A 19,982-nucleotide genomic window follows, 5' to 3' on the forward strand; every position below is an offset into this window, starting at 1 on the left:
AGCCCATTCTCAGAAATGTGGCAGAGGAACAGCATCTCCATCCTTTTGGGTCAACTTCTTTCATGTCATCTATCCATTTCCACTCTCTCAACAGGCATAGCTTTTCTTCAAGTTTCTTAGAAATCGGAAACCTGAAGGGTCACCTAGATTGAGAGAAGTATCCCTTCCCTGCAACTGGTGGTTTTATTTCTTGATTTTATGGAAGACTGTCCAAACATAGACCCGTTTTCCTTCATGGCCTTCATGGAGGCACCTCATGGCGGAGGGAGAGTGTGAGAGCCCAAGCCAGAGAAAGACCTTGCAAGTGGCATTTAGTACTTAAGAGGATGCCTGAGGCCATTTCCTGGGTCTTGGTTCTGGACTGTGTGTGAGGAAGGTTCAGGAAACAGAATAAAAAGTTTTTTCTGTTCTCAAGTCATATGGAGAGCATTCTGCTCAGACCATAAGTGCCCCTTTCACGACCCCTGCAGGACTTAGCACAGGCCTGGGGACTTACTGGATGCCCAGCACAGTTGTGGGGCCACAGGCTGTATCTCAGCCAACTGCCTCCACCGTTGCCTCACTTGGGGGCCTGAGGTTGTTGTCCAGTTGTGCTCTGTAGATCTCATTAGAGGCCAAGCATAGGGAGTAGGGGTAGGGGAGCTGCTGCTTCTCTTGGCATGGTCCTTTTTCTCTTCTAGCAGGGACCTTAAGGATGCTCCCTGGTCAAAAGTGTCTCTCTCCTTCATTATTAATTTCACTATGTTTATTTGAGCACTTACTTTGTCTCAGGCACCTATTGAGCCATTGTGGATACTATGGCAGGTAAAACAGAGTCCCAGCCCTCCTGGAGCTCACATCTTATTTGGGGAAATAGACAATAAAATGAGGATACAGGAATATATGATTACAAAGGAGCAAAATGCTATGAAGATGAAATGTAGGGTGATACAACAGTGTATAACAGAAGTCCTGGCTTGCTCTGGGGGTCAGGGAAACCTTCTTGGAGAAGGTGAAATTTTAGCTGAGATCTGAAGGATAAAATAGTTTCTAAAATGCAGAAGAGGATGATCATTCAGGCAGAGGGAACAGCATGTGCAAAGGCTCTGAGGCAAGGGGGAGCATTCACATTTGAAGAACTTAGAGAAGGCCAGTGTGGCTGAAACTCAACAAGTAAGGCAGCTTGTGTAGTCTAAGATAAGGATGGAGAGTGAGGCAAGGACCAAATCACACATGGCCTTGTGTGCAGGATTAGAGGTCATGAACTTTATCCAGAAGCAATGGAAATCCACTGAATGGCTCTAAACAGGAAAGTGAAATGATTGATCAACATTTTTTCCCCCAAATCAGGCATTGTTCAGTATGCATAACTTGTTTCTGTACATATGTATAGGCTGGTACATGAATTGAATAGTCCTAGAAGGTATAGAAGAAATTTTTAACAGTGCTACTTCTAAGGAGAGAGACAAGGCAGAAGGAGGAGGAAGATTTTTATTTTTCATATCATACTTTTTCGTTGGCTTACCAATTTTCCCCACAAAGTGATGAATCTGGCTGTGGTGTGGCGTAGGGATTTAATGGGGGCAAAGAGTAGACAGGAAGCTATTGCACCAGAGTGAGTAGAAGATGGTGCCCATCATGGGAGTATATACTGATGGAATTGTCTTTAAATTTTATCCCTTCTTTTGTAAAATGGCTACAGTAGAGTGGACTGATGATACAGAAGAGAGAATGTGCTCCAGAAGCAACTCAAGCTATTTGGGGCAGGGATCCTAAATTGAGAACAAGAGTCAGGTGCCCCATTCTCACCCCAGTAATCATGTAGACAATGGTCAGGAGAGAGGGAGTCAGCATTGAGCCAGTCCCTGTACAAAGTGCTTTTTACATCCTCATCTCATTAACTCCATTGGTTACGATGGTGCTGGGCACTGTAGGATAAATGCCTAATATATTTTGATCATGGTTTCTGTTTCACACAAGTTCTCCTTGTACGATTTCATATATGAACTATGGGAACAAAAATTTATTGTCCTCATTTTATGGATGACAAGGCTGAGGTCCCATGACTAGGAGGTGTCAGAGACCAAATTCAAATCAAGTTCTGTTGGCCACCAAAGCTCTGATGAGATGTTGTGAGGACAATGGTAGTGATTTGCTCACCATAACAGTCAACCAAATTATGCCAAACCTTTCATGAAAATTATTTCATTTAATCTCTCTGACAGATTTATATGGTCAGTGCTAGTATTATTCCCATTTTCTAGATGAGAAAGCTTCAGTTTTTAGAAGTTTGGTGACTTACCTGCATTCATACAGCTAGAAGATGGCAAAGCTGGACCATAGCCTGGGTCCTCTGACTTCTAAGGCTTGTTAACCAGCACGTGAGGCTGTATCAGAGCAAGGAGGATGCACAGAACTCCTTTGGGGGATGTTTTGGGACTACACACGGTATCTGTGATGCTAGCCACTTCCTGAATACCTTCTTTGATCCCTAGACCAGGTTAGCACCCCCTGCTGTGGGTGTCAAAGGACTCTATTTACCTTATCGTGACACTCATCACACTGTGTTATAACACCTGTAATTGGCTGCCTTCTTGGTTACACAGGAAGATTACTTAACTTAAAAATTATGTATGTCTTAAAAAAAAAAGCTGCAGGAGTTTAGCAACACTAAACCCATGCTAAAAGAAATATTGAAAGGGCTATTCTAAATAGAAAATCAGCAGGATGCTACAGAAATGAGAAACACACAACTGGAAAGGTGATAACTCATGAATTACAAATAAAGTAAACATGAAATTATAAAAGAAGACATACAAATCACTGAGAGTGGGAGAGGGAGGCAGGGAAATACAGAATATTTTTTTCTTTCTTTTTAAAATTTTTTTAACAGTAGGATGGGTTTGAGATCATGTTACTATCAGTTTAATAAAAACAGTTATAGTAATGGGTGGATATATTTACAAAAAAGGGTAACCACAAGCCAAAAATTTACAAAGGAGTCACAAAAATTAAATAAAATCCATGATAATACAAAGGAAAATTACCAAACCACAAAAGGAAGAAGAAAGGAACAAAAAGGATATACCAATTCAACTGCAAAGATAAGTTCAAAATGGCAATAAACACACATCTATCATTAATTACTGTAAATGTTAATGGACTAAATGCTCCAGTCAAAAGACACAGAGTGGCAGACTGGATAATAAAGCAAGAACCTTCAATATGCTGCATACAAGAGACCCACTTTAGGGAGAAGGACACATATAGATTGAGAGTGAAAGGATGGAAAAGGATATTCCATGCAAATGGAAAAGCCAAAAAAGCAGGTGTTGCAGTACTGATTTCAGACAAAATAGACTTTAAAACAAAGGCCATAAAGAAAGGTAAAGAAGGACATTTTATAATGATTAAAGGAGTGATACAAGATGAGGATATTACACTCGTTAATATATATGCACCCAATATAGGAGCACCTAAGTACATACAAGAATTACTAACAGAGATAAAGGGGGATATTGATGGGAATACAATCATAGTTGGAGATTTTAACACTGCATTAACATCACTAGACAGATCTTCCAGACAGAAAATAAACAAGGCAACAGAGAAATTAAATACTACAATAGAAAAACTAGATTTGGTGGATATTTTCAGAGCATTACACCCCCAAAAAATAGGATATACATTCTTTTCAAGTGCACATGGAACATTTTCCAGGATCGATCATGTACTTGGGCACAAAAGAAACCTCAACAATTTTAAGAAGATAGAAATTATCTCAAGCATCTTTACTGACCACAATGCCATGAAACTGGAAATCAACAACAGAGAAACAAAGGAGTAAAAAAGGAAAGCATGGAGATTAAACAATATGTTATTGAAAAAACAATGGATCAATGAGGAAATCAAAGCTGAAATTAAAAAATACCTTGAGACAAATGATAATGAAAGCACAACCACTCAAAACCTATGGGACACAGCAAAGGCAGTGCTAAGAGGGAAGTTTATAGCGATACAGGCCTTCCTCAAAAAAGAAGAACAATCTCAAATAAACAATTTAACCCACCACCTGAATGAATTAGAAAAAGAAGAACAAAAAGCCCCAAAAAGCAGCAGAAGGAAGGAAATAATAAAGATCAGAGAGGAATTAAATACAATAGAGATTAACAAGACCATAGAAAAAATCAACCAAACCAAAAGATGGTTTTTTGAAAAAGTAAATAAAATCGACAAACCTCTGGCCAAACTCACAAAGAAGAAAAAAGAGAGAGCACAAATTAGCAAAATAAGAAAGGAAAATGGAGAAATTACAACAAACAAAATAGAAATACAGAATATCATATGAGAATATTATGAAAAACTCTGTGGAACCAAACTGGATAACCTAGAGGAGATGGACAAGTTTCTGGAAACATACTGTCCACCAAAACTGAATCAAGAAGAATCTGAACACTTGAACAATCCGATCACTAGAAAGGAAATAGAAATAGCAATTAAAAACCTCCCTACAAATAAAAGTCCAGGACCGGACGGCTTCACCGGGGAATTCTACCAAACATACAAAGAAGAACTCATACCAGTCCTTCTCAAACTCTTCCAAACGATTGAAAAGGAGGGAATACTCCCAAACTCATTCTGTGAAGCCACCATCACCCTGATACCAAAACCAGGCAAAGACACTACAAAAAAAGAGAATTATAGGCCAATATCACTGATGAACATAGACGCCAAAATCCTCACCAAAATTTTAGCAAATAGAATCCAACAACACATAAAAAAGATTATACATCATGTCCAAGTGGGGTTCATCCCAGGGACACAAGGCTGGTTCAACATACACAAATCAATCAGTGTAATACATCACATCAACAAGAGAAAGGATAAAAACCACATGATCATCTCAATCGATGCAGAAAAAGCATTTGATAAAATTCAACACCCATTTATGATAAAAACTCTCGCCAAAGTGGGTATAGAGGGAACATATCTCAACATAATAAAAGCTATATATGACAAACCTACAGCCAGCATAGTACTCAACGGGGAAAAACTCAAAAGCTTCCCACTAAAATCTGGGACAAGACAAGGATGCCCACTATCACCACTCCTATTCAACATAGTCCTGGAAGTCCTAGCCACAGCAGTCAGGCAAGAGAAAGAAATAAAAGGGATCCAAATTGGAAAAGAAGAGGTAAAAGTGTCATTATATGCTGATGACATGCTACTATATATAGAAAACCCTAAAAGGTCCACACAAAAGCTACTAGAGCTGATTGAAGAATTCAGCAAGGTAGCAGGTTACAAAATTAACGTTCAAAAATCAGTTGCATTTCTTTACACTAACGATAAATCAACAGAAGAAGAAAGTAAAGAAACAATCCCCTTTAAAATAGCACCCAAAGTAATAAAATATCTGGGAATGAAACTAACCAAGGAGGTGAAAGAATTATACACAGAAAACTATAAACCATTGATGAAGGAAATTAAAGAAGACTTTAAAAAATGGAAAGATATTCCATGCTCTTGGATTGGAAGAATCAATATTGTTAAAATGGTCACACTGCCCAAGGCACTCTACAGATTTAATGTAATCCCTATCCAATTACCCAGGACATATTTCACAGAACTAGAACAAATCATAATAAAATTCATATGGAACCATCAAAGACCTAGAATTGCCAAAGCATTACTGAAGAGAAAGAAAGAGGCTGGAGGAATAACTCCCAGACTTCAGACAATCCTATAGAGCTACAGTCATCAAGACAGCATGGTATTGGTACCAAAACAGACATATAGACCAATGGAACAGAATAGAGAGCCCAGAAATGAACCCACAAACTTTTGGTCAACTCATCTTTGACAAAGGAGGCAAGAATATACATTGGAATAAAGACAGTCTCTTCAGTAAATGGTGTTGGGAAAACTGGACAGCAGCATGTAAAACAATGAAGATAGAACACTCCCTTACACCATATACAAAAATCAACTCAAAATGGATTAAAGACTTAAACATAAGACAAGATACAATAAACCTCCTAGAGGAAAACATAGGCAAAACATTATCTGACATACATTTAAAAAATTTTCTCCTAGAAGAAATAAAAGCAAGAATAAACAAATGGGACCTAATGAAACTTACAAGCTTCTGCACAGCAAAGGAAACCATAAGTAAAACAAGAAGAAAACCTACAGAATGGGAGAAAATTTTTACAAGTGAAACCGACAAAGGCTTGATCTCCAGAATATATAAGCAGCTCATACGACTCAATAAGAAAAAAATAAACAACCCAATCCAAAAATGGGCAGAAGACCTAAACAAGCAATTCTCCAAGGAAGACATACAAATGATCAAAAAGCACGTGAAAAAATGCTCAATATCACTAATTATCAGAGAAATGCAAATCAAAACTACAATGAGGTATCACCTCACACCAGTCAGAATGGTCGTCATTCAAAAATCCACAAATGACAAATGCTGGAGAGGCTGTGGAGAAAGGGGAACCCTCCTACACTGCTGGTGGGAATGCAGTTTGGTGCAGCCACTATGGAAAACAGTGTGGAGATTCCTCAAAAGACTAGGAATAGACTTACCATATGACCCAGGAATCCCACTCCTGGGCTTGTATCCAGAAGGAAATCTACTTCAGGATGACACCTGCACCCCAATGTTCATAGCAGCACTATTTACAATAGCCAAAACATGGAAACAGCCTAAATGTCCATCAACAGGTGACTGGATAAAGAAGAGGTGGTATATTTATACAATGGAATACTACTCAGCCATAAAAACCGACAACAGAATGCCATTTGCAGCAACATGGATGCTCCTGGAGAATGTCATTCTAAGCGAAGTAAGCCAGAAAGAGAAAGAAAAATACCATATGAGATCGCTCATATGTGGAATCTAAAAAACAAAAACAAAAACAAACAAACAAAAACAAAGCGTAAATAAAGGACAGAAATAGACTTACAGACAGAGAATACAGACTTGTGGTTGCCGGGGGGTGGAGGGTGGGAAGGGATAGACTGGGATTTCAAAATTGTAGAATAGACTACACTGTATAGCACAGGGAAATATACACAAAATGTTATGATAACTCACAGAGAAAAAAATGTGACGAGTGTGTATATGTCCATGAATAACTGAAAAATTGTGCTGAACACTGGAATTTGACACAACATTGTAAAATGATTATAAATCAATAAAAAATGTTAAAAAAAAAAACTAATTCTAAGAGATTTAGAATTCCAAGAAAAAAAAAATTATGTATGTCTTGCTATTTTTGTATCCCCCTTGCCTAGCCCAGTGTCTGGTAGAGGGTGGGTGACCTATAGGTATTTCTAGAAATAATAAATAAACGGAAAGAAGCATTAAGGGTAAGAGGCTCACAAGCATATCTTGTGTAGTTGGGCTCAGGGAGATACGAAGGCAGAACCAACTTTGGGGAGAAAATGTAGGAACTTGTTATTACTTAGCAATCTAAGAAAAATTTAAAGTCTTGCTATATACAGTCCATTGCCATCAGGTTTGATGGGCTCCCAGGACAGAGAAAGTCAAAGGGATGCTCTTCGTACCTCCTTATTACCACTGAATTAACTGAGATTTCCTAAATGTCCCAGAAGAAGCGTTCACTTTGATGACTTCAGTAGTTCAGATGAATCCACTGATACCTGGAACCAGCAAGTATGGGCACTTGGGTACCAGTAGGATACTTTTTGTAACAAGTTACAGAAAACTCCCAACTCAAAGTGGTCTAAGCAACTAGAATATTTTTTATCTCTCATGATTGCAACCTCAAAGGATCAAAGCTGAACTTCAGAAACCTGGATTCTTTCCATCCCTTTCTCTTTTCTTTCCAGTGTAAGTGTCTTCCTAAGTCAGGCTGCAGCTATTCCAGGTGTCAGTCCAGAGACAGCAATGTCCAGAAGAAGACGAGAAGCCATTGTCTCCTGGACTTGTTTCCTAAGAATGGGGACATCTTTCCACAAGCTCTTCAGAAGACACTCCCTTACATCTCATTGGCTAGAACTGGATCACATGGCCATTCTTGGGCCATTCACGTGTGGAGGGGAGGGACTGCCATGAGTGGCTTAGCATGGAATGGATGTGGAAAATTCAATCACAAGTATCTACCATAACCTAGCAGACTAGTGATATTGGCTTTTTCAAAAGACGTAACTCTTGCCACCCGTCAGTTAATAATATAAAGGATGTCACTTCCTTCACTGCTGAAATGGGTCATCTGACCTTGGCCTTAACCTTATGCCTTGGGCAGTGCTGCCTTGGACCTTGGGGTCCCACTATGGCCTTGTATTCCACAGAACTGTACTGACCTCAACATAGAGCTTTCCCACAGTCTGATCTCCTTGCCCCAAGCAAAATAAATAATTGTTTTCTTTGTGTAACACAAATCAGTGCTTTATGACAAATGTGCTCTTTTTCACTTTTTCCTTTGCAGTTGTTGGCTATGGATCTTTTATGCCTCTACCTTTGTCTCACAGAGTAAAAATGATCGGTGAATGAGAAATCAATTAGGTAGCAAGAAAATCACCACAGCTAAAGTAAAGCAATTACACCAGGGCTAAAAACCTTCCCCAGCAACAGTCAAACAGCTACGTCAAGGGAATTTTAAAACAGGAGTTGTGTTGACCCAGAAAAACAATGTATTGCCTTTATTGTCAGTCACTTCGGTTTCAAGTCCTGGGAGCCTGATTTGATTAATGACAGAACAGTGAAATCTTCATTGATACAGAGCTCTCATGAGAGTTTGTCACTGGCAATACAACTCCTTCCTTCCTCTCTTTCCCTCCCTCCCTGCCTTTCCTCCTCTCTCCTTTCTGCCTTCCTCCTTTCCCTTCGCGTGTATTTGTGGAGTGCCCCCCATAGGCCAAAAACTGATCTAGGCACTAAATGATCAGAAATTTCCATATTGAGGGTGTGTGTGTGCGCGCGCACGCGTGTGCATGTGTGTGTGTGTGTGATGAAGTGACATGACACTTCCGTCTGGTGGACAAAGTTTTCAGTCAGGTTTGCGTTGTTTATTTAATCCAGCACATACGAAGTGTCCACTGTGTGCTGGATTTGGAGCCCAGAAGTTAAACAACAGCCCCTGTACTCAAGAGATGCAACCACACAAGCAGGTGGTGACACTACCATGAAGCCTTGACGGCAACACGGACAAGCTGAGGCAGGTTGTGCTCTAGGACTGGCAGGGACAGCTCCGTGTGGGGTCCGTGTTTGAAATGGGGGGCAAAGAATGCAAATCATTTTGCCAGAAGCAAGGCAGGATGAGTCTAGAGGAGTGTCCAGGCATAAGGGATGATGCGCACAAAGGCACGAGGTGAGAGGAGTGTGGGGCGTCTGGGAAACAAAAGATGGTTTCTAAGGCTGGAGTAGTGGATGCAGGAGAGTCTGTGAGCAGCTTCCCCGGGAATAGCCACAGAGTCTGGAAAAGGCGAGCCATCTTGTCCTACCTACCAGATAATAAATGTATACAAACAACAGTACTTAATTATAGCAATATGCTATTAGTGGCAGGAAAACCACTAATTTAGTTGTTTGTGTATTCTTGCCTTTTCTTAATTATGTCAGTCACTATTACCTGGAAAAAAAATGAAAGCAAATTCAAAGTGAAGAAACATAACAAACTAGGGAAATATTTGCAACATATTTTAAAAAGGTTATTGTATAAAGAATTCTCTAAAGATAGAGAAGAGAGAAAATAAAAGCAAAATAAAGTGAAGAGAATAGGAGTTCAGAAACAATAAGAGCATTTATAATATAAATATACATATGATAGAATTCCCATTTTAGCCCATAGAGAAAAGATAAATTATTCAGTAAGTGATATTGGGACAAATGATCCAGCATTAAAAAAAAAATTAACTTAGGTCTCGAATTCATATTAACATCAAAATCAAGTAAAAGTATTTTTAAAGTGATATTTTTAATGTGTTCCCAACACAAATTATTTTCAAATAATTAAAATAATAAATCATAAAGTAAAATTAAAGTATAGATAAGTAATGTAAAAGGGACAATTCCCTAAGAAAGAAATGAAATGAAAAAATATAAAATGTGAGTAGATGTGAATACACTAAAATGTAAAATGTCTATATATTACAGAAAAGCCATATACATTTCATTCATATTTTCACATGCGTTTATATAAAATTCTGCAAAGTGCTTTCCTATGACTCTTTTTTTTAAGTCGAGTCATTTGGCTTTCTTGTTTCTAATTTTGGTTATTCATGATTTCGCCTCTTTTCTTGATGATGTCAGTCTTACTAGCCGAAAGCAAAATAAAGCCATATTCAAAATGAGGAGGCAAATGACAAACTAGGGAAATATCCTCAACATATAAAAACAGGAAAGGTTTTTACATAAATAATATCCCTAAGAGAGAGAACAGAGAAAATAAAATGGAGAAAAATGGGTAAAAGAATAAATAATTTACTTAAAAAGCAAAACTGAAGACAAACATAAAATATGCTCAGTCTCATTTGTGATGAAAGAGATGCAAATTGAAACAAGATATATATGTATTTTTTGCTATCAATTTGGTAAGAATATACATGTGTATCTCTGTGTATGTATATATATATATATACATGTATATATATATATATCATGCATGAGGGACAATAAAGCATGAGGTACAGTTAATAAAGTGAGCGAACACCTTATTTGAGTTGTGTCTTGTCTACTCAATCTTGAAATTAAGAGTTTAACCTTTTCTAAAAGAGCCATGAGCAATAGAAGCTCAGGGGACCAAAATGTAGTTAAGAAAAAAGGAGTTAAGCTTTAGCTCTGAGACAGATGAAATTATAGCAACTTATCCCAGGAACTGCTTGGAAAACAAATTCCCCACAAAATTCCATCTGGGCCTGGTCTTGGTTCAGGAAGTGGAGAGGAGCTGAGAGAGGGGGATGATGCCACATCCCCGCATCTCCCGCATCCCCCGAGAGGAGAGGAGCTCTCTCTCCAGCGGAAGCCTGACCACGGAAGAGTAAAGATGATGACTTTATCAGGCATGAAATGCTTTAGGGAAGCCCAAGGACAGAAGAAGTCACTGAATTTCGTGGTTCTGCCCCAGCTGGAGGCAAAGAGCCAGGAGCAGGACTTAGGGAGACTTTGGTGAAGGCTGAGTGAAACCCGTTTTCAAAATCATTCCCTTTAATCATTAAATTAGACTTTGCTTTTTCCAAGGATACTACAAGAAAGCACAAGATGGGCCGTAGGCAGGTTTGAGGAGAGGTCCCTGTGGGAAGAGGCAGCTCAAACTAAAGGGGGAAATTTCAGGCAGTAAAAGGCCAGTGTGAGGGATCTGTCCAGACAGCACATTGTGAGCCATGTGGTTCATGGCTGCACCCGCCTTGCTGAGCAGAGGTTTTGACTGATTTCAGGAGCTGATCGGAAATCAATCAGGAGAGATGCAGGGACATTCGCTGCCACCGATATCGATGTGTCAGTTGTCTGTAATGGCATGAGCCGCTTCCTTCCAAGTGCTTTCTTAACTCTGCGGCTGGCCTCTCTCCTCTTCCATGTGCTCCTTTGAAAGTGGCTGTTACTTACCTTTGATTCATTGTCTAAATAACCTTCATCTTCCCTTCAAGTTTCCTCCCAGATTCAACTTGGTAGAGAGGAGAACAGTAAGTTGAAATGAAATGTAGACGTTAATTTGTGGATTCAGCAGAGATAACTGGGTGGTATCCAATCTTAGCAAGGCTGCAGGGCTGACTGCGGGAATCATTCTGCTCCTGTCCAGCTTGACCTCTGATGGAGAGCAGGTCATTTCGTTTCTTTTAGTCCTAAGTCTACTGGTGAAAAGTTCAGGGGCTGGACTACATGATGGATAGCATTTCTTCAGCTTTAGTATCTTAGGACACTAAAGATGAGCAAAGAGCAAGAACAAGTGATTCCTATAATGTCAGAAAACACTTGAAAAATACCCAACCACTTAATCCAAGAAATAAATGCACACTGAAACAATGAGATGCTTCTTTAAACCTCTATTCTCAGTAAAGATTTAATGAAGAAATGATGCCACCTTCCTTTGGGTTAGAGGAAGAAAAATCAGCTCTTCTTTGCTGTTGGCAGGAATAGACATTTTTTATAGGGCAGTTTATGAATATGCATCAAAAGGCTTTATATGAGCATGATCTCTGATCTCGTAATTCCACTAGAATGAGTTCTAAGGAAATAATCAGAGACTCATGAATAATTTTAAATACAAAGATTTTTTTTATCACAGCATTATTTATACAATTGAAAACCAAAGGCTGATCTTCCTTTGCTTGGGACAAATTATGTGACACTATATGGACACTCAAAAGGTGCAGGGTCAGCAAGCCCATGTACGTACTCAACGTGCCAGGTATCTCCCTGAAATTCCCACTCCCATCCATCCGTGCAGAGCCACCCTTTCAGAGGTGATCCTGCCACGTGAACAAATGAGACCCTGCCTTGTCCAACTGGTTGTGGTCTTCTCTGCTGAAAGACCCATCACTGGCTGCAGGACAAAGGGAAAATCCTATGGCTTGGTTACTAAGGCCCTTCACAATTGTGCCTTACCCCGCCCAGAAAGAGCTTATTTCCAACTCTCTTCCGCTGGCACTGCCTGCCGGTCCTTTCCCGTGAACACGTGTACTCTGATCTCCAGTCACCAGGGAACCTGCCTTCTCTCCACCTTCCCCTTCTCCTATCTGGAGCCTTCCCTCCTTCAAAGGATGCATCCAAGAAGTGTCCTCTGCCATTACTTGACCTCACGGCATACATGCTGTAGCACATTTTTGTGTACTGTGTTTTTTGTTCAGCTTTATTTCAAGTCTGTCTATCTTTTCGATTGTAGTATAAGATCTCTGAAACTGGTACTAGGTCTTACATTTGAAAGGATGCATGATATTAGAGAAAGAACAGGATATGAAATCAGACAAACCTGGGGTTAAATCCTGTGTGACGTTGGGTAAGTTGCTTAACCTCTCTGAGCTTGTGAATTATCATTTATAAAATGGAGATAATCTTAGTTATTTCATAGAGTGGTAGTGTGGTTAATGGGATAATTGTAGACCACTTAGCACAATGCCTGCTCCACTGTACACACTCAGAAAAGGTTCATTTCCTCCTCCTTACTCCATTTTGGAGGAGTTGCACTTAGCACATAGTAGCTTTAGATAAAATCTCGTGGTCTAACCAGTTCCCCAAAGGACACCAGGAACAATGAGTGACCTGTTGGGGAGGAGAGCAGCAGTGGGCAGACCAGGAAAGCCCCTGTGTGGGTCTGGCCTGCTGGCCTCTTACCTGATAATTGTCAGAGGGATGAAGTACACCAGGAAGGCCACGATGGTCATGTATGGGGTCCAGTAGGAGTCGTCAGGCCACAGGGCCCAGCACTGTACTTCACCATTGGAGAGTTTCCTTTTCCCAAATATGATCAGGGTGGGAATGGAGAAGAGGAAAGAGAGGCTCCAGGCAATCACGATGAGGACCTTGGCTTGCTTCTCTGCTCACAGAAAAGAAAGGGATGCCTGGGCATCTAGGAACATCTTTTGGGAGCACACTTGGCATCTAGTGTAGAAAAGGATCATTGTATGAGAGGTATTCTAGACCCTCTCGGAGCCTCAGTTTCCTCATGTGTAGAATGGGTATAATAAGACCTGCATCTAGGGCTGATGTAAGGATTAAAAAGAGAATGCCTACACAGAAGTTAGCACACTGCCTGGCATAAGGTCAGTGTCCCCAGATTTCTACTTGTCTTCTTCCCTGATTTACCTGCTCATCTTGAGATGTTGATGCATCCATTCCTAAAGGACTATGGAGAGCTCAGTTTGTATCGCGCATATTTGGTAAATTGCTGGGCAAATGCTTGTCTCTGGCACCTTGTCCCTCCTCAAAGGCAGGGATGGGACCTTTGGTCTGTCTTTCTTCCTTCTATCGTACCTAGCTCTGCGAAGAACTGTGTCAGTGTTTGAAAGCTGTTTTCCAAATGTTAAGTAGCCTTCCTTTATTTGAAGGAACAGGGCAGAAATTGTAGGGCAGGGAAAAAACACTGGACTTGGTTCTGGAGAGCGGGGCTCATTCCAGCCAAGCCCCAAAGCCTGGTAGCTGTGACCCTTCACACTAGATTTGGGCTCTCAGATGTGATATTCTGAGCTTGGCCTGAGTTCTTCTCTATAAATTAAAAAAAAAATACACACTCCGCCCACCTAACGAGGTCATGATGCGGCTAGAGAGAGAAAATTGATATACATGAAAATGCTTTTTAAAAACAGTTGTATGAGTTGATGCTTTCTGTTAAGCCCTTGTTAAAGCCTTTCATCTTCATCCGCCCTTAGCTGTGCTGCCTGTGCTGCCTGGAGCCGGCGGGCCTCCTCCATCCAGGGACAGGCGATCTCCCTCCGCCTCCAAGCCTTCAAATTGGAAGCAGGTGCATGGCTTCAGGTGGGGCCAGAAAGGTACAGAGGGCCTGGTCTAGGAGCTGTAAGAAGTGAGAAAAATTCTAGAAGAAACTAGGTAGGGACTCTATTAGAATCTTGAGTCTGAAATATTGGGGAGAATGATCTAAGTTTCTGATTTTGCTGAATTGGCACTCTGAAATTGGTATTAGATTTAGAAAACAGTTGTTACTGACACACTGAACAAGCAGCAATCTTGGGGTGGAATTACAGTAGCAGTATTTTAGGCCTTTCCATTGTCCCTGTGCATGTAGGCAGCGATCCTGGGAGGGTGGTAGCTCACCTGCTCCTGGCTGAAAACTCAGGCAGGCCCCTTGATGTCAGTGATCATTCATAGGTGGCTAAAAAGCCCTGTAGTCTCTGTAAGTGTTAACCAGCGCTTCAGTGTAGTAGTGAACTTAAAAATTAATACGTAAAATTCCAGATAACAATATTCAAAACTCCTAAGATGATTTCAAGTCACGTCTTCTTTGCTCAGGTGGGCCTGCATCAGGTAAGAACCTGGAGTCTGGGGTTTGGGGCTTCTCTCAGCTGGGCTTCAGGGAGCGAGGAGGGGCGAGGGGACAGGAGAGTTGTTATTTGGCTGGTACTGACTGTTACAAGTTGCCTCATGCTTCATGGGCCTGGCTGCTGTTTAAAGCTGATGCTTCATCTCCTGAGGAACTTTCCTGGGTTCTTTGGAAACTCCGATTTCCATTTGCCTGACTTGGTTGGCCTCTTTCCATTGGCTGTCTGCTCCTGTTCCTCCCTGGTACCCTCCAGCCTCTTTCCTTGCGACCTCACCTCTGCTGGCAGAAGTGCAGGAAGCCCAGGTAGCTCAGGCTGAGGCCCGGGACAGCCAGAACCTTCCACATCTGTCCTAGAGTGGGACCACAAAATAAACTCTCCAGGGGCCAGTGTGTGGAAGTGCAATTTAAAAAGCACTGATAAAATAACATTTTTCCCCCCATGGTTACACTAAACTCCAATTTTATCAGTAGCCTATTATTAAGTATTTAAATTGTTTCCAATTATGTTTTATTATAAATAATTCATATACATCTCTTTGCAATGCTCTGGTTATTTCCTTAGGATGAACTCTTAGAGACTGAAGATTTGGGAAGATGTTGCTAAATTTCCCCCCAAATTGTCTGCAATTTATGGCTCCCTCTGGAAGTGGACAGAAGTGCCCGTTTCCTTACACTCTTCCCACACTGAGAGGATTCTTCCTCCCAATCTTGTTATCTGGTTGGTAAGATTTCCCAACCAAATATTCAATCCTGTAGTTCTTCACTTAGTAGTCAAAAAGGGCATTTCTACGTATTGTTCATTTATTTGTGTTTCTTTGTTTCTTAAAAATTTGTTCATGTCCTCCACTCACTTTTTCAATTGGTATGATCTTCTTTCTATGCCAGAGTTCTTTATAAGAAGGATATTAGCCCTTTGCCTGCCATATACAAATATTTCCTGTCATTTTGCTTTTAAAGTGTGTTTACAATGTTCTCTATTTGTATAAATAACTAAATTTTTTTCCATGGTAAAAACTATATTTCCCTTATTGTTTTTGCTTTGGGTGTTTTTCTAGAAAGATATTTTCCTCACCAAAATGATGAGAGTTTTACCCAAACCCATATCCTCTCATGTTTAAAATTTTAACTTTTCCAATCCAATTAGAATTTACTTTTTTCCTCAGTTTTTAAAAATTGAAGTATAGTTGATTTAAAATATTGTGTTAGTTTCTGGTGTACAGCATAGTGATTCAGTTGTACATACTCAATCTAACTGGAGTTTACTTTGTAATTAGCTGTGACAGGTAGTGATTTAATTTTTTTTAATGGCTAGACAGCTAGTCTCACACTGCACACTGACAGATTCATTCTTTTCTAACTGATTTGGTATTCTATGTGATTTAGATAGGTGATTCTGCTTCCAGTATCCTATTGTTTCAATTATCAAAGTTTCATATTCTATTTTAATATCTGGCACTCTTTATTATTACTTTACATTTTCCTAATTATTCTCATATTTAATATTCCTACATAGTTTTAAAAGTTTCCACTCCTCTGGAGTTGCTGGCTAAGGAAATTACTGCTTTTGTAAAAAGCAGTAAAACATCAGTAACATGTGGCCCCTTCTTTCTGCTTGCCTTCCTTTGGCTTCACTGCCGTGTGCGTGCTCAGCCACAGGACAGTCCCTCCCGGCTTCCACTGGCTCCACTCAACACTTTGCTCTGTGGGGAATCTCTTTCTCCCACCTGCTCTTTGCTCAGCCACAGAAACCCCCAACCCTGCTCCTCACAGCTGCCACATCTTGGTGCTTCCCACCAGCTGGAGCACCAAGATGACACTAGCAGAGGGTTCCCTGGACCCTTCACGACCTGTTCCACCCACTACCTCACCGCATAATCATGAGGATCTTTTCAACTTCCTAAAAGGCCATGCAGCTTTCCCAGGGGGTGTGGCATCTGTATCAAATACGGCTCCCCAGTGCTGGGAATCCCTTGAAGTTTCTGATTTTCAGGTGGCTTCCTTCCTTGGCTCCAGTCCAGCTGCAGGTCTCCTCCTATTTGTGTTTCTTCCATGACTTCATTTGGGACTGGGCAGGGAGGGGAAAGCGGCTAATTTCTTTTTCCAAGCTTGCATCTTTCCCTGAAACTATTAAAGATGATTATTTTCCAAGTGCCCTACGTGGAGCCTCTATTAATTTTATAGTGAGGAAATAAATCGCCTTACATCTTTAAAAGAACACTATAATATTCATTGCTGCCTTTCCTGTAATTTAGAACGCAATTTGTAATATTGCACAGTATCTCCAAGAATCAGTTATATTTCTCATAAGCTAAACAGTTGATTTATTTTTTTATCTAATGAATGTGGTGAGACCACATTTCCTTCCTGGCTGTGGATCCCAAAGCCTCTACTTCCAGCAAGTGTCCTGGGACACCCCCTCACACATTTTTTCATACTTATGTTCCCTTCACTCCTATTTTTTTTTTTACCTTAAAATACTCTGGTGTTAGTGTCTTTTTGTACACTGCACACAATACTTCCTGGAGACTGCCAGACATAACAAAACAGATGGATGAATAAGGGTATCACACTTTTGCATACATACATCATAAAATGTCTCCCCCAGTTCCCCTCATCCCATCCCCTGCCTTCTTCTCTGCTATAATCACTAGAGCATGACCGTGCCTGGAGAGCTTGGTGCTTGTCTTACGCTTTTAGCACCCCGCCACACACATAACCTAGCAAAAGCCTAAGAAGCAGGTGTAAATTCTATCTTAACATTACTTTTAACTGCACACAACACATCTATATGTTTTTGGTATAAAAAATACTTTATGGCATGTAAGTCCCTGTGGGTCTACAGAGAGTCCAGTCCCCCCCCCACCAGAAGTGTGGACAAGTTGGTGTGCAGTCCTTGAAGGCAATTGTTTATAATTCTGAGACCTCCCTTTTTCTTGCATTCTCTCCTGATTGTCTCTCTCTCTCTGTACACAAGATCTAGCACTGTTTGTGTTTTTTCTTTATGTTAATGTTGTCATACTGCATGTACAATTTTATGTTGTTTTTACCACTCAAAATATGATGTAGATATTTTCATGTCGATGCATGTCACTGTCCATGGCTCTACCACATCCTTACTGAGCAGCACGGTGTACAGTAATCGAGGGCACCTGAGCTAGCCTGGACTGTCTGGGTTTAAATCCTGCCCCTGAGCCTACTAACTGTGTGACCTTGGACAAGCTATTTTAACTCTTTGAATTATAATTGCCCAGACTGTAAGATGCAGATAATAATAGAACCTACCTCCCAGAGATATGAGGACTGAAGTATTCGATGTACATAAAGAACTTGGAGTCATGAGTAGCGCATAGTATACTGTCCATAAATCTAAACCACTGAAACTTCTCCACAGGACACTAGCCACTCCTCCACTGAGGGACACCAGCGTTAGCATTGAATTGCTGCTATTCTAAGCAGTGCTACAACACACAACACATGCGTGTGCCTGCACACGTGTGAGTGTCTGTCCAGAGAAGATACCAAGAAGTAGAACTTATCAAAGAGCTGCACATTTTAGATTTTAATTAAATACTGTTGTCATTCAAAGTATCTGGGCCCATACTCTCTGATGTATTTAATATTATCTGATGACATTAATTCTGCTTATTCTAAAGTTCTGCTTGCTCTATTAAGTTTGCTTCCTTAGGTGTAAATTCTGCAGAATGGTATTTTAAACATATTATCTATTTTCCACGGTTTGGCTTTTGTGGAAATTTTTTTTTAATGATATTTGATTGCATCTCATTTTTGTAGTCAAGATTTCATATTAGGTTCTTCGTTTTATCAGTTTTCAGAGGCTGCTTGAGAAAGTATAGTACGTTGGCTCCTTACTTGCTTTAGGGGATCATGGAGGCAAGTGGGCTCTGTGGGCAGAGCAATGTGCAATTAGTCCTGTGACCAGGTACCCACCACCCTTCCAAGGTGTCATTGCTCTGTCCCTGTAAATCCAGCATCTCCACTACTTGGAAGCAGAGACCTCCATCCCTGCTGCCCATCTGGGAAGGGGGAGGGCAGTGGGAAGGGAGATGTGCTATGATGAACCCTCCTCACTGTGCTCCAGGAATCATCCTGGCAGTTCCCTTGTGTCCCTCTTGCTCTGGGTATTTACACGATCTGTTTAGGAAGACTTCTCCTGCATTGCTGCAGCATTACCTGTGGGCGCTGTGGGCACTGTGGGCTGTGTGGTTTCAGCTTTCCCTCTGACCCATCTGCTTCCTTCTTTCAGAGTTTCTTCACTGTCTCTAGATCAAGGAGGGTTTTCCTTGTTTCCACTGTGATTATCAATTAAAAACATCTTTCCAATTATTTCTATGGTTTGGGAGTAAGGAGGGCAAAGTGCTTCTTTCTGAAAAATGAACAAGTTGAAGTGGGAGTGTTCACTTCTTTGCATGGGGATGTATGTCAACACTCCCTTAAAAAAAGAAAAACTGGAGGCATCAACGTCAAGGTAAATGGTCACAAAGTGGATCCAGCAAACCACCTTTCCTAGTGGCTCTTGGACGTCCATGGGAGCCATTGGCATTTTCCCAGGCACCTGAGCTTTCTTTCCCACATCTTTTTGGACAATCAGACTCATAAAATGGGGGAGGAAGTGGAGGAGGAGGAAAAAGAAGGAAGAAAAGAACCATAATGAAGAAGATGATGTAAGTGAAAACCCTCACCCAAGGATGATTTCCTTACAGAATGGCACTTGGTTGAGCAGCTCACCTCCTTGCAGGAACTTCATGGGGTAGACGATGGCATGGTACCTGTCTATGCTGAGGGACACCAGGACATAGGTAGAGGCGTAGAGCAGCACAACCTGAAGACAGAAATGAGAGGAGGTAAGTGGCTTCATAGAAGTGAGGAAATGCACACAATGGAAAGAAGAGCATTTTGTTTGTTTAGAAACCTGGGCACTGAACCAAGGGACGGATGAGGTTTGTGGTTCCAACAGGAGTGACTGACTCCCCACGTCGGGAAGAAGACTGCTGCTCTCGGTGCTGGCATTTGCACCGC

At 40.8% G+C, this 19,982-nt stretch overlaps 1 protein-coding gene across 1 annotated transcript in view; it reads right to left on the minus strand.

The window, feature by feature from the left end:
• Positions 1-19,982, minus strand: part of NPSR1 (neuropeptide S receptor 1) — a 136,778-nt gene that overhangs the window by 18,680 nt on the left and 98,116 nt on the right. Inside the window, exons 4-5 of the mRNA XM_010988076.3 lie at positions 19,692-19,785; positions 13,283-13,484 (exon numbers count right to left, since the gene is read on the minus strand). Coding sequence (XP_010986378.2) covers positions 13,283-13,484; positions 19,692-19,785 — 296 coding nt within the window. The remainder of the gene's footprint in view (positions 1-13,282; positions 13,485-19,691; positions 19,786-19,982) is intronic.

This window comes from Camelus dromedarius, chromosome 7 (genome assembly GCF_036321535.1).
Source record: "Camelus dromedarius isolate mCamDro1 chromosome 7, mCamDro1.pat, whole genome shotgun sequence".
Classification (NCBI taxonomy): domain Eukaryota; kingdom Metazoa; phylum Chordata; class Mammalia; order Artiodactyla; family Camelidae; genus Camelus; species Camelus dromedarius.